This window comes from Grus americana, chromosome 22 (genome assembly GCF_028858705.1).
Source record: "Grus americana isolate bGruAme1 chromosome 22, bGruAme1.mat, whole genome shotgun sequence".
NCBI lineage: Eukaryota > Metazoa > Chordata > Aves > Gruiformes > Gruidae > Grus > Grus americana.
The window spans coordinates 1,057,386-1,078,795 of record NC_072873.1 but is presented as its reverse complement, the minus strand read 5'-3'; the positions used below and the strand labels follow the sequence as shown (position 1 = coordinate 1,078,795).

The window sequence follows — 21,410 nt, the reverse complement described above, 5'->3', positions numbered from 1 at the left end:
GTGTGGGGAGGGGTTTAGCTCCGCCCCCCCTCGGATTGGCCTTCGCGTCGCTCCGTAGTCGGCCGGTGCCGCGGGGGCTGATGGGGAATGTAGGCGGAAGAGGCCGGGTGAGAGCCGGGGGGGAGCGGCTGGGAAGGAGCCGGGGGGGGGGGGCCCTGGTGACAGACACACCACCTCCCCCCCCCGGTCCCACCGCAGCCGGGGGAGCAACACCAGGGACCCCCGGGCCCCCTCAGCAGCCCCCGGGGGAGCCAGGGAGGCCCCGGGCCTGGCTTAGGGAGGCCCCGGGCCTGCTGCGGGCCTGCTCCGTGGAGGCCAGGGCTCTTCAGGACAGCCCGGCTGCCCCGCTGGACCCCGCGCTGGGGCCCCGGGATGTGCCCGCGCTGCGTCAGCCCAGGGCGCCCGTCGGCCTGCCGGCCCTCAGCAGACGGCCCCACGCATGCGGCGGTGCTGCCCGTCCCCGCTGCGGCTGTCTGCGCCGCCGGGACCTCCCGAGCCGCGGCCGGGCGGAGAAGGTTGGGGGTCCTTCACGGGCAAACTTCAGGTGGCGAAGGGCTCCCCAAGCCATGCCGGCGCTGGCATTGCGTGCCAAGGTGTCTCTCAGGGTCACGCCGAGCGTGGGAGCGAGCCGCAGTGTGACACCCGCCCCGGGGAACCACCCCCAGCCCCTTCCCAGGACTTCCCGGGACTCTGCGCCCAGGCCTGAGCTCTAACGGTCCCTCTCTCCCCCAGCCCAGCACGATGGATGCCCTGCACGCCGCTGGCATCCACTTCGCAGAGGTGCTGCAGTCGGGGCCGCCCTGGCTGGAAAAGTTCTGGATCTCGGTGACCTCCCTGGCCGATCCCAAATGCATCTTCACCGTCTGTTTCCCTCTCGCCTATTTTCTCGACCGCAAGGTGGGGGTGTCGGTGCTGTGGATCGGCTTGGTGTCAGAGTGGCTCAACGTGGTCCTCAAATGGTGAGGGGAGAGCCCGGAGCCGCAGGGTCCCTGTCACACCTGGTGACACCCCGAGGGCTGAGCGGTGGCACCATCGCAACAGCAGAAACGCAACCGCGGGCTCCGCTCGGCGGGCAGAGACGCGTGCTGATCCTTGCCCGCACCATGCTGAAAGCGTGCGAGTTTCTGCAGGTCACCCAAGCCACGGTAACGCATCTGCCAGGCATTCGCGGCAGAAAAAAGCCCTGGGGCCATAAGAACTGGTGGGGATCCTGCCCTCCTGCTGCCGCTTCAGCCCAAGATCCACAGGGATGGGCAGCGAAGGCGTTGGGCTGCGTTTGGCCGTTCACTGCTCTGTGGTTTCTCTCCCCACCAGGTTCTTATTCGGGGAGCGCCCATTCTGGTGGATCTATGAGTCGGGGTTCGCCAGCAAGGAGCCGGTCACGCTGCGCCAATTCCCCGTCTCCTGCGAAACGGGACCGGGTGAGTAACAGGCGAAAGCTTGTCATCGTGCCTGCGGCAGGCCCCGGGATCCATAGGGAAGGGCCACCGGAGCCGGGAGACCCCATCCGGACGGGAAGGCTGCGGCTGGAGGCTGCCACCAGGCTGGCAGGACGCACCAAGCGGGAAAGCCGTTCGTCAGCCAGCGCCTCGCAGCAGAGCAAACGAGCGAGCGGCGGGGAGTGGGCCGGCCGCCACGGCTGCTGGCACGGCACACCCGGCACAGGCGGCTCCGGGGCCAGGAAACCCACGGGAGAGTCTGCCCGTGGCAGGGACCGGGGCACCTCGCTCGCCCTTTCCGCCCGGCTTCCCAGGCCCACAGAGCCCATGTCCCTGCCTGGCTTTTTGGGGAGGCAACCGTCATCCACCAGCACCGCCTTGCTCCATCCTCATCCTCAAGCTGAGCCCCCTGTGCTGGCCGTGGCCGTCAGCCAGGAGGGAAGGCAGGGCGCAGGCAGGGCACAGGCAGGGCTGCCCAGCTCTCCTGGGTGACCCGGGGTGCTCGCCCCGCCAGGACACGCTCCCCTGCCTGACCCACCGTGCCGGGTGTCCTGTGCTTCCCCTCGCAGGGAGCCCCTCCGGCCACTGCATGATCACGGGGGCGGCCCTCTGGCCACTCGTCACCGCTCTGACGGCGCTGGCGGCCGGACGCTCCAGGAGGTGAGTCCTGGGATGGGGAAACCGGTGCTTGGAAGTCTCCAGAGCAGCTTCTGGCAGAGGGAGGTGTACCGCAGGACCCTTCCCCAGGGGCGGCAGCCACGGAGGGTGGAAGGACGCCTTCCCCTCCCAGCGAGGCAGCTCCTGGGGAACACGGCTCTGCCCTGGCAGCTCTGGCTGCCGCAGGAACGGGCTGCAAAGCCCCGCAGACCCTCACAGACCCCCCCCGCCCCACTAAGCTGGGGGTTTTTTTGCCTTCTTCACCTGTGCTTTACTCGTTCCTCCTGCCAAGCGGGGCCAGACCTGTCCTGCTGGCGCAGCGCGCTCGGGAGCACTGAGCAGCTGCTCCCCCGGCGCTGACCCTCCTTGCCTTCCAGGCTGGTGGTGAGGCTGAGCCCCTGCGGCGCCTACGCCCTGTTGCTGCTGGCCGTGGGGCTCTCGCGGGTCTTCGTCCTGGCCCACTTCCCCCATCAGGTGGTCGGCGGCATCTTGGCGGGTGAGTGGTGCTGGGGGCAACGTTCGGTCCCCCGACCCGGGGTGTTTTGGGTGCCTTCCCCTCCCCTGCAGCCCCCCCTCCAGCCCCGTACCCTACAACCTGCCTGTCCTCTCCCTCCAGGGGTGGCCCTGGGCTGGGGGCTGCAGGCTCGCACCCCGACTGACCATGCCCCGGGTTTCTTCGTGGCCACTGCGCTGGCCCTGCTGCTCGGCTCCCTCGCCCTGCACAGCCTGGTGATCGCCACCGGCATCGACATCGACTGGTGAGCGCCCGGCCGGGGGGGGGGAATTGGCCCCAGAGATCTGCCCCCCGACTTGGGACCTGCCTCGTGGGGACACGGAGCAGCACCCGGTGCCTCCACCCTGCGCCGGGACCCCAACGCTCCCCGTCCTGGGGGGGGGCCCGCAGCACGCTCAGCCCTCCCCTCCCTCGGCCGCAGGTCCATCCGTCTGGCCACCAAATGGTGCTCCAACCGCGCCTGGCTCCGCCTCGACACCCGGCCCTTCGCCTCCGTCTGCCGCGACGCCGGCAGCGCCCTGGGGCTGGGGCTGGCCGCCGGCTTCCCCCTGCCCCGGGGGCAGCGGCTGGACCCCCGGCAGCGCGTGGCCGGCGCCGTGCTGGCCTTGGGGGCCGTGCAGGGGCTGCACCGGCTGCTCCAGCCCGCGGACGCGGCCCTGTGGTACGGCACCAGCGTCCTCAAGTACGCCGCCGGGCCCTGGCTGGTGGCGTCGCTCCTGCCCCGGCTTGTCCTCTCCCTCGCCCGCCCGCGGGTCTCCCGCCACGCCGAGTAGGGTCCCCCACCGTGGGGTCCCCATCGTGCCCCGTGGGTCCTGCACCCCCCTCCTGGCTTTGCCCTTGGCCGTGCCCATCGCCTGTGACTCCCGGCCTGAGCCGGCCCCACGCCAGGAGGGCACCCACCGACCGGGCACCCACCTCTGCCCCCCCCCCCTTGGGACCACAGGCCAGTTGTTTAACCCTCGCTGCGCTAACAGCGCTGCTCCCCCAACGCAGCGGGACCCCCCCAGTGTGGGGCAGGGCTGGGGGTGCCCCGTGCCCCACAGGTTGGGGACACGGCGTAGGGACAGCCCCAGCCCCGGGGGGGGTCACTGGCAGATGGCACCAGCCTGCACTCCACCCCCCCCGGCCCCGAGCCCTTCCAGCTGCCCCAGTTCTCCCAGTTTCCACCTCTGGGGCAGGGAAGGGAAAGGACTGGAGACCCCCCCAGGACCCCCCCATGCCGGGATCCCCGCTGTACCACAGGGTCACCCCATTTCTAACCAAATAAAACCACCGTTACCAACCAGCCGGCCACGAGTCCTTCAAAAAGGGGGGGCACGGGCAGGGCTGGGGACCCTGGGGCAGGGCAGAGCCCGGGCTGGGGGGTACCGGGGCGGGTGGAGCCCCCCCCAGCCGGGCTGGTCCAGCCCCACACCCCAACGCGATGGGAAGGGGGTGGCCCTGCCGCTGGAGGTGGGGAAACTGAGGCACAGAGGGCAATCATGGAGCCCTGGGGACGCCCACCCTGCTCTGACACAGACAAAGGGGACCCAAAGGTGCCAACACTCCCGGCCCCCCCCCCCCCCCCCCGGTACCTCCCTCGGCCCCCCCAAGCTCAGCGGGGCGCTGCCGGGTATTGCCAGAAACAGTTTATTTATACAAGGACGAACATCGGAACATCTTACAAAATACTGAACTGAAAACCAGATCGAGCGCACGAGCGGACGGACAGAAAAGAAACCGAGGTGGGGCTGGGGGGGACACGACACCGGGGGGGCACAGACACCAGCCCAAAGCAAGACGGGGCCTCGCTGCCGGGGGGCAGCACCCCTCGCCCCCCCGGGAGCCGGGTGGGTTCCACACAAGGTGTTTCCTCCCTGCGGGCTGGGGGGGCCGGGGGGCTGTGACCCCCCCAAAATGAAAGGGGAGAGATGGGAAGGGCCCTGGGCTGCCACTGCCACCCACCAGAGCCCCCCCTTGGGGTCAAGGGGGTGTCCCCGCAGCGCTCCGTGACCCCCCTCTTCTTCTCCCCCCCCCCCCCAGCACCCCAGTCGGGGGTGCCCCCCCCCCCCCGGGCTGGGGGAGGCGGCAGGGGACGCGCCCTCAGCCCCATCTCCGCCACCACTGCCCCGATTTGGGGACCCCCCCCCCGAGCCACCCCAAAATCCCCCGGAATAACTTACACCACAAAGCGTCGTCCCCGGCCCCCCGCCCCCCCCCGCCCCCGGACCGCGGCCGGTGCCGCCCATTAAAAAAATACTATTAAATAATACATCTGTAATAAAATTATATACCTTTCTTTTGTGTGGGGGGTTTGGGGTTTTTTTTCTTTTTCTCTCTTTTTAAAGCTAAAATCGCTCCAAGTCCCCTCCGGCTGGTGAAGTAACAGGAAAAGTAAAGTGTTTTTTCCTCTTTTTTTTTTTTTGTCTTTTTTTCCATTTTTTTTTTTCCTCCTCTCTTAGGAAGGGACAAAGTTTTATCTCAGCGAAGGTGCCGGGATCCGTCGCCCATCGCCCCGGGGTGACAAAGGGACGGGGCTCGTCCCCTGCATCTTCTGTCCCCCTCCAAAATGGGGACGCCAAGTGAAAATAAAAATAAAAATGAAAAAACCCAAAAAAATCACAGGGAAATTAAGGCATTAAAAAAAAAACCTGACATAATTAAAGGCACGAATTTTTCCCATTGCCTCCCCCGGGGCGGGGGACAGACGCCGGAGCCAGGGAGGGAAGGAGTGGGGGGGGGGGAAAGAAAAAAAGGGAGAAAATTAAGGAAACCCCCCTAAAAAAAAAAAAAAAAAAAAAAAAAGAGGAGCCGGGGGGGGGCCGGGGGGGCCCGGGGCAGCAACGGGAAAACCCGACGGACGGGGGGGGCGGGAGGAGCGGGGCGCTGGTGGAACCGATGCTGCACAAGAGACACGACCGCAAACACCGCGTGGAGCTGGGGTCCGACAGGACGGGGGGTATTTTTTTGTGTTTTTCTCCTCTTTTTAATAGAAAAAGAAAATATTTTCCTCTTTTTTCTGTTTTTCCTCCCAGTTTCTTCCTTTTCGGGTTTTTTTTTGTCCTTTTTTTCTTTTTTATGTGTTTTTTTTTTAATACTTTTTTTTTGTGTGTGTGTGTGTTTCTTCTTTTCTTGGTGTTTCTTTTTTTCGGAAACGGAAAACAGCTCCCGGCCGCGCGGCGAGGGGCCAGCGCGTTCACAGCGTGGGCTCGGCCTCCATGGGCTCCTCCGCCGGCCTGGCCGGGGGCAGAGCGGCTCTGAGCGCCCAGCCCCGCACGGGGAAACTGAGGCAGCGACGCCGGGGGCTCGGCACCCCTCACAGCTGCCCCCCGCCAACCCTCCCGGCTCCCCGTGGGGTGGGACACCCCAATTTGGGGGGACACGTGTCCATCATCCCCCCCCCCCCAGGGACACGCGTGGCTCCGTGCCCCCCCCCAGGGACGCGCAGCCCCCCCAGGGACACGCGTGGCTCCACACACCCCGGGGCCATCCCGGGGGGGCCGTACCTGGGCTGGGGGTCGGTGCCCCCCTGCTCGGCGCCCACGGAGAGCAGGGCCATGGCCGTCACCGTCTCGGCCTCCTCCGCCTCCCCCTTCTGCGCCTCCAGCAGGGAGCAGCCCACGGCCGCCGCGAAGCGCTTCACCGAGGCCCAGTGCTTGCCTGCGGGCACGCGGGGCTGGGCACCGCCGGGGGGGAGCGGGGACCCCCATGGCGGGGACAACCCGGGGGGGAGCAGGGACCCCCCATGGCGGGGACAACCCAGGGGGACCCAGGGGACCCCCATGGCGGGGACAACCCGGGGGGGAGCAGGGGACCCCCATGGCGGGGACAACCCGGGGAGCCCCTGTGCCACCCCCAGCAGGGACAGCCCCGGGGACCCCCCCAGATCCCAGGGACAGCCCCGGTGACCCACCCCCCCCCCCCATGGCAGGGACAGACCCGCCGGGGTCCCCGATGGCCAGGACAGCCCTGGGGCCTCCTCTGTGCCCCCCCATGAGGGAATCAGCCCCAGGAACCCCCCCCAGGGACCCCCCCAGGGCCCGTGTCCCCCCGGCCGCAGGGTCTCACTCTGGATCTCGATGACCTTCTCCAGGGTGGCCACCGCGTTCACGTTTGGCTTCTGCTGCAGCAGGGACGGATCCAGGGGCTCCAGCTGGGGGCGGGGGGGGAACCATCAAGACCCCCAAACCTGCCACCAGCACCCCCAAACCCCCCCCCTGCCGCCAAGAGCAGGGATGGGATCGAAGCCCCTCTCGTCAGCAGAGGGGAAACTGAGGCACGGCACAGGGTGTGCACCCCGATACACCCTGCACCTCGAGGGGGCCGGGGGGGGCAGGAGGGGTCCCCACATGGTGGGGGGGGTCCCCTGGGTGACCCCCATACCTCCAGGCCGAGCAGAGCAGAGACGCAGGCCTCCGAGGCGTCGCAGATGGCCGTCAGGTCGTGCCCCCCCTCCAGCGCCAGCACCACCCGGCCCCCCGCCAGCATCATCAGCTGCTTCGTCAAGTGGCCGAAACCTGGGGGGCACCGAGGGGGGGTGACAAGAGGCTCGGTGGGGGTCCCCACCCCAGGGACACCCCCGCGCCCCACTCACATTTGGCGGTGACGGAGTAGCCGCCGAGCGGGGAGAGGTGACCCTCAACGGCGTCGAAGCCGGCCGAGACCAGCACCACGTCCGGGGAGAACTCGTTGGCGATGGGCATCACCACGGTCCTGAGGGGCAGAGGCTCAGCACCAAGCGAAGAATGGGGGTCATGGGGACCCCCCAAATCACAGAAACCCCCCCCAGGTCACGGGGACCCCCCCCCCAAGAACCCCCACCTGAAGGCGGTGAGATACTCCACGTCCCCGATGGGGGGGTCGACGCCGCCGGTCCAGGCGATGTTGATGTTGTAGCCCACTCCCATCCCGCTGCCGACCTGGGCACAGCCACGGGTGACCCCAACGCCGCAGCCGGGGGACACCCCCCACCCATGGGGTGACCCCCACCCCCGCGGCCCCCCCGCCCCCCCCCGTACCTCCTCGGGCGCCCCGCTGCCCGGGAAGAAGTTGCCGTCGTCGTAGCGGTGCAGGGAGATGTAGAGCACGTCGGGGTCGCTGTAGAAGGCTTGCTGGGTCCCGTTCCCGTGGTGGATGTCCTGCCGGGGCACAGCGGCGTCAGGGACCCCCCCTCATCCCCGGGGTCCCCCGCACTCCTGGGGGGGGTGGGGTGTCCCCATCCTGCTCCCGGGGGGCCTCACCCAGTCCACGATGAGGATCCTGCCCACGCTGAGCTTCTGCTGGAGCAGTTTGGCCGAGATGGCCACCGAGTTGAAGAAGCAGAAGCCCCTGGGGAGGGGGCAGGGTGAGCGCGGGGGAGGGGGGGAAGGGGGGGGCAGCCCCCCGGTCACCACAGCCCCCCCCAGCCCCGGGGTCCCACCGGTGCGGCCCCACACTCACATGGCCGTGGACTCCTCCGCGTGGTGCCCCGGGGGGCGGATGACGGCAAAGCCGTTCTGCGGGGACACAGAGGGACACGCGTGCACGCCCGGGTGAGCGTGCCAGGGAGCAGCACGTGCGCACGGTGCGCACCAACGCGAGCGCCACGATGCACACCCAGGTAAGCGTGTAGGCAAGCGTGCTTGGGGACCATCGCACGCTCACAGGTAAGCGTGCACAGAAGCGGTGCACAACACGTGTGAGCTTGCACAGAGGCTGTCACGTATCCAGGTGAGCACGCACGAGAATACTGCACACGTGCAAGCGTGCACAAGGGCTGCCACGCACACCCAGGTAAGCGTGCATAGTATCGGTGCACACACACAAGCATTCTTGAGGACCGTCACACACCCAGGTAAGAGCGCACGAGAGCGGTGCACGCACACGCAAGTTTGCCCAGGGGCCGTTGCACATCCAGGTAAGCGCGCGTAAGAACGGTGCGCGCGCACACGCGCGCACACGCGTGAGGATCAGGTAAGCGCGCAAGAAACCACCGTGCTGCACGCGAGCTCGCACAAGGGCCGTCACGCCGCCAGGCGAGCGTACGCACGGGCGGTGCGCACAAGCATGTGCGAGGGGCTGCTCCCCAGGTAAGCGTGCGCGCCCCCAGCACACCCCCCCCCGGGGGCCGCGTGCGAGGACACGCGCGTGTGTGCCAGCCCTCCCCGCTGCTCACCTTGATCTCGCCCGTGGCCACCTTGAAGGCGAGCTCCACCAGGCAGCCCACCGCCATGCGCACGGCGCTGGACGAGTGCATCTCGTTCCACACGGTGTCACTGTCCACCTGCGACGGGGGGGGGGGGGGGGACACACGGGGACACGTCAGCGGGGCCGGGCCGGCCGGGGACACCCCCCCTCTGCCCCCCCCCAGGCACTCACCCCGATACCCCCGCACGGCAGCACCGCGTACATCTTCTGGCTGATGGGACCTGGGGGGCAGAGAGGGCCGTGACGGGGGGGGACGGGGCGGCGGGGACGGCGTCCCCCCGGCTCCAAAATGGGGGGACCCCCCGGGTGTCCCCCCACCCCGCCAGCACCCACCCAGGAGCTTCTTGCTGTCGAGCTTCTGGCGGTTGAGGGGGCTGGTGCCGTAGAGCAGCGCGTGATGCTCCGAGTGCACCGTCTGGATCTCCTCCAGCGTCGCCTTCCTGCCCCGGATGCGCTGCGGGGGGGGGGGACGCAGGGATGAGCCCTCCCCCCACTTTCACCCCAGGTCGAAGAGGGGACCCCCGGGGCGCGGGGTGCCTCACCTCGCACTTGCCGAGGAGCCCGGTCTCCTGCAGGCGCGACCAGATGCTCTGGATGCGCCCGGCGTGCTCGGGGTGGATGTTGGTGTTCCCGCACGCGCACTGGTGCTTCAGCATGAACGTGTCGTACACCACGCCTGCGGCGGGCAGCCACAGCGGCCCGCCTGGCCCCGGCCCCCGGGCCCCCCCCCCCCCCCGCCACCCCCCCACCCCCCCCCCCCCCCCGCAGCGCAGGGGGAACCCCAGGCACCCCGCGGGATGGGGAACCCTATGGGAGAGGGGGACCCCGTGGGAGGTGGGTGCTCCCGGGCACCCCGAGGGATGGGGCACCCGTGGGTCAGGGGGTTCCCATGGGACAGGGGTACCCTGTGTCACCCCAAGGGATGGGGCACCCCATGGCACCCAAAGGAACCGGGCACCCCAGGGGACAGGGGGACCCCACGGCACATGGGCACCCAAGGGACACCAAGGGATGGGGCACCCGTGGGTCAGGGGGTTCCCATGGGACAGGAGCACCCCGTGTCACCCCGAGGGATGGGGCACCCCAGGGAGCAGGGGCACCCCATGTCACCCCAAGGGATGGGGCACCCCATGGCACCCAAAGGAACCGGGCACCCCAGGGGACAGGGGGACCCCACGGCACGTGGGCACCCAAGGGACACCAAGGGATGGGGCACCCCATAGGACACGGGCACCCCGAGCGATGGGGCACCCATGGGGCACAAGCACCCACTGAGGGACGGACGGGGCACCCCGCGGGACAGGAGCCCCCCCAGCCCAGGACACCCCCGGGTGCCCCCCCGTACCTGTGGTGAAGAGGTGCTTGGGGGTCCCGTCGGGCGCGGGGGGCTTGACGCCGGCGCTGGCGGGGGACGACTGGGTGCGGGCGAGGGCCGGGTGGGGCAGCGCCAGGAGGCCCAGGGGGGGGGCGGGGTACAGCTGCAGCGGCGCCTCGGGGAACACCTGGGGGGGGCCCGGCCCCCCCCCGTCAGCCCCGGTGCCCCACGGCCGTCACCCCGCACGAGGCACGGCCGCGTCCCCGCACCCGCCAGGATTGGGGGGGGGGGGGGGTTTGGGGGGGGCACGTCCGAGTTGGGGGGGAGGGATGAGTCATGGCGGGGGCCGGGGGGGGCCGCAGCGCGGGGGCGACGGAGCTGGGAGGCCGGAGGGGGGGATGAGTCACCGGCCCCTCCGAGTCATCGCTGCGGCAGCGTGCGGGGGGGGGCCGGGCCCCCAGGTAGCCGGGTGGGGGTGGGCACGGCCGGCCGGTGAGCGGGGACCAGGCGCTCGGGAGAGGGATGCTCGTGCAAGAGACGTGCGCGTGCAAGGGATGCTCGTGCACAGGGGACGCTCGCGCACGAGTTTGGGGGGGGGGCGGGGGCGTCTTTCGGGGGCTGGTGGTAGCGGGGGCCCCCCCCGCCCCGACCCCCCCAGCTCTCACCTGCTGGTACGTCACCCTCAGCTCGGCCACGTCGGGGGCCCCGGGGGGGTCGGCCTCGTCCCCGCTGTCGCCCGGCTCCTCGTGGGGCACCCCGCAGCCCTCGGGGGCCGGCAGCTGCTCCGGGGGGTCCCCGGCCTCGGGGGAGGCGAGGGGGGGGCCGGGGGACACCCCGTCACCCGGGGGGGGCGACTGCTGCTCCGTCAGCTCCTCCTCCGTCTCCTCGGGGTGGGTGGGGGGCTGCCGCGCCAGCTCCCCTGGCTTGGGGAGCAGCTGGGGGGCGGGCGGTGGGTGCGGGGGGCCAAACTGCCCCCGCCCCGACACCCCACGGCCAGCCCCACGGCCACCCCATGCCAGCCCTTGCCCTGCACCCCCTCTGCCCCGCAGACCCCCCGCATCCACCCCGCGCCCCCCAGCCCCCCCCACCCCAGCCCCACGCCCACCCCGTGCCAGCCCCCGTGCCCACCCCCTACCCCAGCCCCTCTCCCAGCCCCACGGCAGCCCCCGCCCCACCTTGCCCAGCTGGACCTGCTGCTTGTCGAGGAAGTGGTGCTGGAGAGCGCCGTGGGGCAGGGCGCCGTGGGGCAGGGCGCCGTGGGGCAGGGCCTGGGGGCTCTGGGGCAGCGGGGACGACTGCGTGCGGCTCAGGGGCCGGTGCCGCGGCAGCTTGCTCACCGTCCGCACGCTCCCCGCGCGCTCCCCCGTCACCAGCGGCGACTGCCCGTGCAGCGGCACTGCGGGAGCCGGCCACCATCAGCGGGGTGCCCCGGCCCCCCCCCCCCCCCCCCGCCCCAAAATCCAGCTGGGGGGACGAGGAGGGGGGTTTGCAAGCTGGGGAAACTGAGGCAGGGCAGGGGACTCACCGGCGATGAGGGTGCTCTGCTGACGCGCTTGCTCCAGCAGCAGAACGTGCTGCAGCAGGGACGCGGGGCCGGCGGGGGGGTCCCCCTCCAGCGCCACCCCCAGCAGGCAGCCCGGGATGGACGAGGTGCTCAGGAACTTGCCGGTGAGGGCGGCCCCGGGGCGCAGGGTGGGCACCGCCGGGCGCTCGGCCTCCGCCTGTGGCGACAGCTTGGGGGACGCCTGCGGGGGCCGAGGATGGGATGCAGCCCCCCCCGCCCCCAAGCCCGCCGGCAGCCACGCGCGGGGGCAGAGGGACGCTCCCACCCACCGTCACCCCTTGGGGCGCCGGGTGACACCCCCACCCCGACGCCTGGGTGACACCCCCCAGCCCAGCCAGGGAGCACCCCAAACCGGGGACGCTGGGGCGCTGCCAGTCCTCACCCACGCGCCTCGGCTTCTCTCCCCTGGGGAAACTGAGGCACAAACTCGGCGCTGGAGGACAGCGGGGGCCGGATACCGGGGGTCCCTGCCTGGACCCCCCCCACACACACCCGACCGCCACCCCACGGGCACAGCGTCCCCACGCCGAGCCAGCGAGGCGCCAGGTCCCCGGGCCACCCCCTGCCGTGTCCCCACACCGCCCCTACGCCACCCCCCCCAGGTGCGGGGTCCCCACGCCAACCCCCCCACGCCGGCCCCACTCACGTTGAGGTGGGAGTTGGTGACGGTGACGGTGGCCTGCAGCCCCAGCGAGATGTTGGGCAGCGACGGGGACGTGTAGAGGCTGAGCTGGCTGGCGCCGTCCAGGGCCAGGGCTCGGTGCGGGGGCAGGAGCTGCTGCGGGGTGGGGACACAGCATGAGCACGCCATGAGCGCGCACACGTGTGTGCCCAGACACGCCGCGCACACGCACGAGCTGCAGTCCCAAGAGCACATGCTGGCTGTGTGCACCTGAGCACACGCGTGCACCCTGAGCGTGCACACGCTGGCTGCACGTGTGTGCACCTGGAACGTGCACACGCTGGCTGCATGTGCTCAAGCACACGTGTGCACCCAGACACGCTGCCTGCACGCATCTAAACACACAGGCACGCGCGCCCTGAGCGCGCTCGCAGCAACACGCGCGCACGCCAAGCACATGCCCTGACTGTGCGCACCCGAACACGCGCGTGCACCCTGAGCATGCCCGCAGCACGCGCCCTGCACACGCGTGTGCCACCCCGGCAGCTCCTACCTCGGCGTGGATGTTGGGGACGGAGCCGGTGAAGCCGTTCTCGGCGATGGCGCTGTGGGAGCTGTTGGGGGAGCTGGGCCCGGAGCCCGGGGCGCTGCTGCACACCGAGGACACTGCGGGGGCGGCGGGCGTCACGGGGGGGCTACTGCCACCAACCTCCCCCGCCTCGGTTTCCCCTGCCAGGGCCCACGGCCGCGGGAGGGACGGGGTAGCCTGCACCTGAGTGTGCGTGCACGTGCAAAGGCGTGCAAGCGCACGCGTGCTGCACAAGCACGTGCCCGTCCCGGTGAGCCGGGGAGGGGCCCCAGGGCCTCGGCCGGAGGCCCCCACCGCTGCACGGGAAACGCCCGGCGACTCGGGGAAACTGAGGCAGGCGGCCCGGCGCAGCCCGTGCCCCCCCGCTCACCGGTGATCTCGATGGCGCGCTTCTTGAAGGTGCTGATGACGGTGCCGTCCTTCCTCCGCAGCAGGGGACTGCTCCTCCTCTCCGCTACCTTCTGTTTTAACCGCGAGCGCACTTTCAGGTTGGGTTCGGAGGCTGCGGGGGGGGGCACCCGGGAAGCGGCGTTAGCCCCGGCGCGGCTCCCGGCATCCCCCCCCTCCCGCCGGCGGCCCGGCACCCACCGGTTTTGCGGAGCGGGAAATCATCCCGGCCGTCGTAGGTGCCGAGGAGGGGGAGTTTGTAGGACGGGGGCGTCCCCGGGCTGCCGGTCTGGGGGGGGGGACTCTGGTCCAACGAGGTGTGGTGAGCCCTGGGGGGGGGCGAAGGCGGCAGAGACCCCGCTAGGACGCCTGGGTCCCCCCCCGCCCCGGTTTGGGGGGGGTCGTCCGGGTTCGGGGGGGTGACCTACCAACATTTGGGGTGCTGGGGGAGGGAATGGTTGGGGGGGCCGGTGCCCGGCTCCTTCGTCTTGCTGAGCAGGAACTCCTGCAGCTTCAGCTTCACCTCCGTGCTGGCGATGGCGCCTGGGGGGGGGGGACACACAGATCCGGGATGGGGGGCAGCACCTCCCCCGGCCCCCCCCCCCCGCCCCCCCATCGCCCCCCCGCTCACTCTCGCGGCTCTTGTCCTTGGTGCGCAGGGCGTGGAGCTGCTCCAGGCGCTGCTGCTGCTCCAGGGCCTCCTGCCGCTCCCGCTGCCGCTGCTGCTCCAGCTCCTGCTGCCGCCGGGCGGCCAGCGCCTCCTGCTGCTGCTGCGGGACCGCGGGCGGGCTCGGCCCGGCGCCCCCCGTCTCCCACCCCCGCCAGGGGCCAGGCCCTGGGGTGCGCGCACCGCCCTGCCCTGACACCCCCCTGATCCCCCCCCCCCCCCCCCCGCGGCTCCATCGCCCCGGACGGATGACGCCCCCAAATCTCCATCACCCCCAGCTCCACCGCCCCAGACAGGTGATGCCCCCCCCCCATACCTCCATCGCCCCGGACCTCCCCCCCCCGTAGCTCCATCACCGCAGGCGGGTGGTGCCCCCACATCTCCATCACCCCCAGTCTTTGCCCAACAGCTCCATCATCCGACAGGGGATGCCCCCCAATAGCTCCATCACCCCGGGCAGGTGATGCCCCACGGCTCCATCACCCCCAACCATCTCCCCCCCCCATTTCCATCACCCCCAATCACCTCCCCCCCCCCCCATTTCCATCACCCCGGGCAGGTGATGCCCCATGGCTCCATCACCCCCAATCATCTCCCCCCCCCCCCATTTCCATCACCCCCAATCACCTCCCCCCCCCCTTTCCATCACCCCGGGCAGGTGATGCCCCACAGCTCCATCACCCCCAACCATCTCCCCCCCCCCCCCATTTCCATCACCCCCAATCACCTCCCCCCCCCCCATTTCCATCACCCCAGGCACGGGATGCCCCACGGCTCCATCACCCCCAACCATCTCCCCCCCCCCCCCATTTCCATCACCCCCAATCACCTCCCCCCCCCCCATTTCCATCACCCCAGGCACGGGATGCCCCACGGCTCCACCACCCCCAATCATCTCCCCACCTCCATCACCCCCAATCTCCCCCCGCATCCCCATCGCCCCGGGCAGGTGACACCCCCCATGGGCTCCACCGCCCCCCAGCCCACCTTGAGGTGCTTCTGGAGCTGCACCTCGTGCTGGCGGGTGAGGTGCTCGTGCTGCTTCTGGAACTCGGCGAAGAGCAGCTGCTTCTGGAGCTGCTGCTGCTGTTTGAGGGCCAGCAGCTCCCGCTGCAGCTGCCGCTCCCGCGCCGCCGCGTCCAGTCCCGGCCCCCGGCGCTCCCCGCACACCTCGGGCACCCCGAGTGCCTCCGCCGGCCCCTCCGCCCCTGTGGGCAGCGGGCGGGCTCAGGAGGTCTGGGGGTGTCCCGGGAGTGGGGGAGTAGTTTGGGGTGTCCAGAGAGAGGGAGGGGGTGCTGGGAGAAGTTTGGGGTGTCCCAGGGAGGGGGGGGGAGCAGTTTGAGGGTGTCCCAGGGATGGAGGGCAGTTGGGGGGGGCAGGATCGAGCCCCCTCCCCCACACGTACATCCCCCCCAAGCCCCAACCCGGCGATGGGCACAAACCCCCCCGCAACCCCCCAGCCCACCCCCCCATCAGCGAAGGACCCAGGGAGGGAGCCCAGGCGTCCGGGCCCCTGCCCCCCCCCCCCCGATGGAGGGGTACGGCAGCGGGGGGGACACCCCCCACCCCCACGCAAACAGGAAGGCGGGGGCGGGGGGTGCACGCTGCATGATAATGCGCCCCGGCCCCCCCCACCCCATGCGCGCGGTTGCACGTCGGGCACTGACGTGTGCCCAGGACGGACCCGCGGACGTCACCATCACCGTGCCGCGGCGCTCGGGCACCAGCCCCCCCGTTCTGCCAGCCCCCCCACCCACTGCCAGCCCCCCGGGCAGCCAGCCCCCCCAAAACCCGCCAGTCCCCCTTTCCTGGTACCACACTGCACCCCCCAGTACCAACCAGCCCCCCCAGTGCCAGCCCCCCGCCATGAAAAAACAGCCCCCCTCAGTGCCAGCCCCCTTTCCCCAGCACCAACCAGCCCCCCCAGTATGAACCAGCACCCCCATATACCATCCAGCCCCCCCAGTATGTACCAGTGCCCCCAGTGCCAAGCAGCACCCCTGGTCAGTGCCAGCCCCCCCCTTCACATGCAAGGGGGGGCCATGGGGCAGGGGAACCCCCAGCCCCCCCTCACCATCCCAATTCACCCCGGGGGGGGCGGCTCTGGGGCTGCCCCACACGCAGGGGCAGATTTGGGGGGGGGGGGGGGGATGTGTGCACAGAGGTGCCCCTGCAGCCCCCCAGACCTGCCAGCCCCCCACTTTGGGGACACACATGCAACAGCGGTGGGTGTTGGGGTGCAACGGGGGGTGGCAGCACCCAGCCCCGGCATGGGGGGTGGGGGAGCAGCACCCGGGGGGGGGCTAAAAATAGCGGCGGGAGGGGCGGGGGCAGCAGCCAGCCCAGCCCCGGGCAAACCTGCACTTAGGGGCTCAGAAGTGGCTTTGGGCTGGCCAGGGGCCGGGGCCACCACCCTGCCGGGGGGGCCACCACCCTGCCGGGGGGGCCACCGCCTCGGGCCAGCCCCCTCCCCCGGGACGGACGGGGGCTGCTTAACCCCTGGGTGCCCACGGGCCCCCCCAAACCGAAGGGCCCCCCCCCAGGCAGGGCAGCGGGTCCCTCTGCGAGGGTGGCACCGTCCCCGCGGGGGTGCAACGGGGGGGGGCTGCGGGTAATGGGGACGTGGGGGGCAGGGACCCTCCCAGTGACCCCCGCCCGTCCCCCCGCCATGGGCAGGCCAGGACGGGCAGCGCTGCCAGCGGGGGGGGCACCCGTGCAAGGAGGGTCCCTTCGCACGCACCCGTGCAAGGAAAACGGCTCTCCCCCTTGCACACACACAGGTGCAAGGAGCAGCTCCCCCCTTTGCACACCCGTGCGAGGGGCTGCACGCTCCCACGCCGTCACACCGTGCCCCTTCGCGGCACCCCCCCGCACCACGCGTGCAGGATCTGGCCGGGAGCACCGCGGTTGTCATGGGAACGATGCTGGGGGGCACGTGTGTCCCCCCCCAACCTGCCCCAGCCCCACGGCAAGGGAGAGCCCCGGGGGGGGGGGGGACACGGCCGAAATGTCTCAACGCAAGGGGACGCCTGGGGACGGGACCGGTGCCGGCGGGGGGGGGGGGATGCCACCGGGTTTGGGAGCGGGGTGGGGGGCCGGGACCCCCCAGCACTCACCTGGGGCGGGGAGGGCGGCGTGGAGCTGGGCGCGGGACAGGAGCTCCAGCGAGGGCTCACGGCCAGACCCCCCCTCTGCGGAGAAACGGCCATCCCTCCCGTAAATGGGGTGCAGCATCACGGGGGGGGTGGGGGGAGCCCTGGGGCACGTCCCCCCCTCCAACCTCAGCCCCCCAAACCCAGGCCCCCCCTCGGCACGAGGGGCTGGGGGAGCCATCGGCCAGGGGCCACCGAGCACCCCCGGAGCAAGGGACGAGGGGAACAGACCCAGCTCCCCATCCCGGGTGGGGGGGGCTGGGTGACCCCCCCTTGCCCACAGCCACCCCGCGGTCCCGCCCCCCCCCCCCCCCGGGCTCTTCTCTCGGGCGCCTGGAAATAGCCAGCGCACGGGAGGAGCCGGCTATAAATAGGGCAGCGTGCCGGGGGGAGCCACGACAGCTCCCGTGGGACGGGGTGCGCCGTGTGTGTGTGTGTGTCCCCCGACACCCCCCCCCACAGCCCTGGCCGTACCCCCAAACTGTCCCCAGCACTACAGGAGAGGGGCTGTCCCTGCACGGGGGGGGACACGGGGGGCACCCCAGCCCCATTCCGCCCCCCCATCCCCGCCGAGCCCCTAATTGCCGGGGACGTTAATCCGCATCAGCGCTGCCGGGAATAAAATCCGGGTGATGCTGGGGGGGGATTAGCCCCCGCTCCAGGAAAGCGAAGGCGAGCGGCCCCCCCTCCCCTGCTCCAGGAACCCCCCAGGGGCGGGGGGTACCCGGGGCGGCACGGGGGCACAGACGCCAACCCAGCGCCTTTCGTGCCGGATCAGTGACCCGAAGCGGCTCAGCGGGGCCGGGGGTGACGAGGGGCCGAGGTGGGGACCCCCCCTCCCCGCGCCCCTCCGGCCGCACGTAACCCCCCCGCCGGCAGCAGCCACGTTTATTTACCAGCGCGTTAATCCCGAGCCCAGACTTTTAATAGCCGGGATATTTACGGGCTGCCCCCCCGGCCCCCTGCCCCCCCGGGGTGCTCTGGGGCTTGACGTCAGCCCGGCTATTCCTGGTGCCGCCGGCGGGCAGGAGGCCACGGGAACGAGCCCTCCCGGCTGCCGGACCCCCGGGCGCGCACCGGCCGGCACCCCGGCACAGCCGGCACCTTGGCGGGGTGGGGAGGTGGCCCAGCACGGGCTGCCCCTTCCAGAGGTGGTGGCACATCTGTGGGATGGGGGGGGGGAAGTGGGGACCCCCAGGCACCCCAGGAGGGCCGGAGGGGAGCCGGGTGCCTGCGCCCCGGGGACGGTACCGCCACCCATGCGATGCCGGGGGATGCTCGGACCCCCCCCGCTGCAGCCTGGCTTTGGGGTGAGCATGGGAAAGGGGTGCAAGCAGAGAGCCCTGGGGGACACAGAGCACCCAAAGGGCGATTGGGGACCCCCAGGCTCCGGGGTGCCCTCTGCCACGTCCCTGGGACGGACGCAGCCCCGGGGATGCCCGGCTGAGAACGGCCCAGCTCATCACAGCAGCCGCAGGGTCTCGTCCCGTGAAGCGTCTCCCCCCACGGGGCCCCTGACGCCCCCCGGGCTCAGCCCCAGCCGGATCCGCAGAACGGCCAGGAGGGGACAACAGAGGCGGCCGGGCCGCGTCCCCGTGCCACCGCGCCGCGTGCCAGCCCCGTGCCGGGCGGCGCTCCAAAAATACCGGCGGGCAGCAAACGGGCAGCGGCGGCACCGGGGGCGAGCGGCGCCGGGGAGGGTCTGGGGACAGAGGGGACACACGCCCCCATCCCGAACCAACAGCGAGTCCCCAGCGGGATGGGGGGGCTCAGCCACCACCCCCTGCCTCAGTTTCCCCTCCCGAAGGCTGCAGGCGGCCACGGGGGTCGGCAGAGCCGCTCGTTCCCAGCCGAGCGTGTGTCCAGATGTCGCTGGAATTCCCACCGGGCTAATTACAGGGCAGCTTTGACGAGGAGCCAGCGGCAGCCGATGCAGCGCGGGCACGGCCCTCGCGGTCACCCGGGCTGTCCCCATGCGCCGCCACCGCGGGGTGTCACCGAGGGGACCCCGCGTCTCGGCACGTCGGGTTCCGCGGGGACCCGCCACCGAGCAGCGCCGCCGGATTTCACCCGCGAAGAACCGAAGCGGCCGCCGTGCGACCCGCGCCACGGCGGTGACCTGACCCCCTGCCTCAGTTTCCCCCCGCAGCAGGTGGATGCCGGGGATCCGGGATAACCGGGGCCGGGGGCGGCTTGGCACAGTCCCGGGCACCTGGCACAGCCCCGGCACCGCCGCTCCGCACGCGCCCGTCTTGCACGGTGACACCCACGCGGACACTAATGAGCCGCGCGGCGGCGGCGGGCGCGGTGCTGATGCGCCGTGCGGGGTCAGACGCTGCCGTGGCACGGCGGTCCCCATCCGTGACACCCGATGGGTGCCGGGGCGAGGAGCGGGGGGGCCGCGGTGGGGCCCCCACCCCCAGGCAGGGGTGACGGGGACGATGCCCGGCGCAGGGCAGGGGGCCCGGCTGGGTGCAGCCCCCCCACCCTGTCTCACCTGCGTCGCTCTGGGGGTCCATGGCGGCCGGCGGGTGCCGGCGGGTGCCGGGGGGACGCGGAGAGGCGGCTGTCCGGAGAAGCCGTCAGCGCCGGCCGGGGTGCTGGGGCTGTGCCCGCGCCGCACCGGAGCCCTGCGGGACCAAGCGCCCTCGTCAGCACCCCTGGCCCCCCCCACCTGGTGCCCCCCCAAGCACCAAACAGGGGGTCCCCAGGCTGCTCGGAGCCGAGGGCCGGATCCGTCCCAGGGGGTGTGCGTGCCCCCCCCTCCCTGAGCATCTGCCCGGGGTCGGATCCAGCACCGTGCCCCCCCCCGGCCCCTCAGCATCCGCTGGCAGGAGGAGGGGGCAGGATGCGGCCCCGCTCCTGTCTGCTGCCCCCGGGAAAGGGGGATCCCCGCGGGGGGGGGGGAGCAGAGGGAACGGGGGGTGGGCAGCGTTACACAAGGCTCTGCAAGAAAACGGGGGGGGCACAAACAGGGACCCCGGGGAGGATGGCGGGAAGCGCAACCCCCCGGACCCCCTGCGGTGCCACCCTTTAGGGACACGCGTGGGCCCCCTCCCCACGGGTCTCTTTCAGCAGGGTCGGACCCAGCCCCACGGGGGGACACGCACACTCAGGGCCCGACTGCCCCCCCCCCCGGTGCTGTACCCCCCCCCCGCCCCGCGGCATCACCCCGAGATGGGGGTCGGAAAAGGCCACGCGTGGGGACCACGCTCGGCTCCCCAGCGGCGCGACGGACCCCACGGGCGGAGGGGGTGGGGGGGAGGCGGCGCTGCCGGCAGACCCGAGCCCGGCGCGGTGCAAGGGGCCCCCCCCGTCTGCAAACGGCCCGTGCTGCGGAGCCGCCGCGCTGGCGCACGGGCCTCCCCCCGCTCTGCACGGCGCAAACCCCGCTGCTGCACGGGGCCCCCCCATTGCACGGGGCCCCCCCCAATTGCACAGCCCCCCCACCCCATTGCACGGGGCCCCCCCATTGCACGGCCCCCCCCCCCCATTGCACGGGGCTCCCCCATTGCACAGCCCCCCCCTTTGCACGCCCCCCCCCCGTTGCACCGCACAAGCCCCGCTGCACGGCGCCCCCCCCGCCCGCTGCAGCCCCCCCGCGGTGCCCGGTGCCCCCCCCCCAGCGCACACCGTAACCCCCCCCCGCCCCGCGCCGCCGCCGCTGCCCCCGCCCCGCACTGCTCGGTGCCCCCCACTGCACCCCCCCGCACTGCACACGCACACACACGCACACGCGCGCGCACCCCCCCCACGCCCCCCGGTACCTGCGCGGTGCCCGGCCCCGCCGCCCCGCGCGCGCCCCGCCGCCCCTCCATCTTTGCAGCGGGGCCCCGCCCGCCCCGACAACAACATTCGGTGACGTCACTCGCCGTCACGTGATGGAACCCTGCGCTAAAAATAGCCTCGCCCCTCCCCCTCCCCGGGGGCGGGGCGCGGGGTGGGGGCGGGGCGTCTTAAAGGGCCGGGGGGCGCCGGCACGCGCGTGTGAGAGAGCGTGTACCGCGGGCGGGCGTGCAACGACACGTGGGAGCGTGCAGCGTGTGCAGCGTGTGCAGCGTGTGCAGCGTGTGCAGCGTGTGCAGCGTGAGCAATGCCACGCGCGTGAGGGCGTGTGAGCGCGCACCGCGGCCTCGTGCAATGGCCTGGGTGTGACAGGCTGGTGTGCAATAGCACACACGTGAGCGTGAGCACGGACCACGCACTGGTGCATGATAGCGCACGTGTGTGAGTGCATGTGCGTGCACGGCGTGGGTTAGTGTGCAATGGCAGAGAGGTGAGCGTGCATAACACGGTGGTGCTGTGTGCTAGTACGCAACAGCACACGTGTGAGCGTGCA

The 21,410-nt window shown here is 71.7% G+C and overlaps 2 protein-coding genes across 12 annotated transcripts; one reads left to right on the top strand and one right to left on the bottom strand.

Annotated features, from left to right (window-relative positions):
• Window positions 1-35: 35 nt before the first annotated feature.
• Window positions 36-3,892, top strand: G6PC3 (glucose-6-phosphatase catalytic subunit 3). 3 transcript variants are annotated; one of them, XM_054801475.1, is made up of 7 exons: window positions 36-107; window positions 733-959; window positions 1,315-1,421; window positions 2,009-2,099; window positions 2,474-2,592; window positions 2,713-2,854; window positions 3,032-3,892. In XM_054801475.1, exons 1-7 carry the CDS (start codon window positions 81-83, stop codon window positions 3,381-3,383), a joined length of 1,065 nt encoding a protein of 354 aa, XP_054657450.1. In that variant the 5' UTR covers window positions 36-80; the 3' UTR covers window positions 3,384-3,892. The 3 variants fall into 3 exon arrangements, with proteins under 3 accessions (XP_054657450.1, XP_054657452.1, XP_054657451.1); XM_054801477.1 differs by lacking the exon at window positions 36-107 and adding an exon at window positions 121-515; XM_054801476.1 differs by lacking the exons at window positions 36-107; window positions 733-959 and adding an exon at window positions 968-1,201.
• Window positions 3,893-5,727: 1,835 nt separating this feature from the next.
• Window positions 5,728-20,953, bottom strand: HDAC5 (histone deacetylase 5). 9 transcript variants are annotated; one of them, XM_054801468.1, is made up of 27 exons: window positions 20,839-20,935; window positions 19,569-19,701; window positions 17,036-17,110; window positions 14,907-15,127; window positions 13,884-14,022; window positions 13,681-13,795; window positions 13,454-13,581; window positions 13,236-13,367; window positions 12,830-12,942; window positions 12,301-12,432; window positions 11,616-11,835; window positions 11,266-11,486; window positions 10,756-11,025; window positions 10,121-10,277; window positions 9,318-9,451; window positions 9,109-9,229; window positions 8,947-8,996; window positions 8,744-8,851; window positions 8,029-8,084; window positions 7,830-7,917; window positions 7,608-7,727; window positions 7,411-7,508; window positions 7,184-7,302; window positions 6,973-7,106; window positions 6,658-6,742; window positions 6,096-6,249; window positions 5,728-5,825 (listed from the first exon to the last, which is right to left on the bottom strand). In XM_054801468.1, exons 2-27 carry the CDS (start codon window positions 19,588-19,590, stop codon window positions 5,786-5,788), a joined length of 3,252 nt encoding a protein of 1,083 aa, XP_054657443.1. In that variant the 5' UTR covers window positions 19,591-19,701; window positions 20,839-20,935; the 3' UTR covers window positions 5,728-5,785. The 9 variants fall into 9 exon arrangements, with proteins under 9 accessions (XP_054657443.1, XP_054657445.1, XP_054657446.1 ...); XM_054801470.1 differs by having other exon boundaries at window positions 12,301-12,429; XM_054801471.1 differs by having other exon boundaries at window positions 13,884-14,019.
• Between the last annotated feature and the right edge of the window lie 457 nt (window positions 20,954-21,410).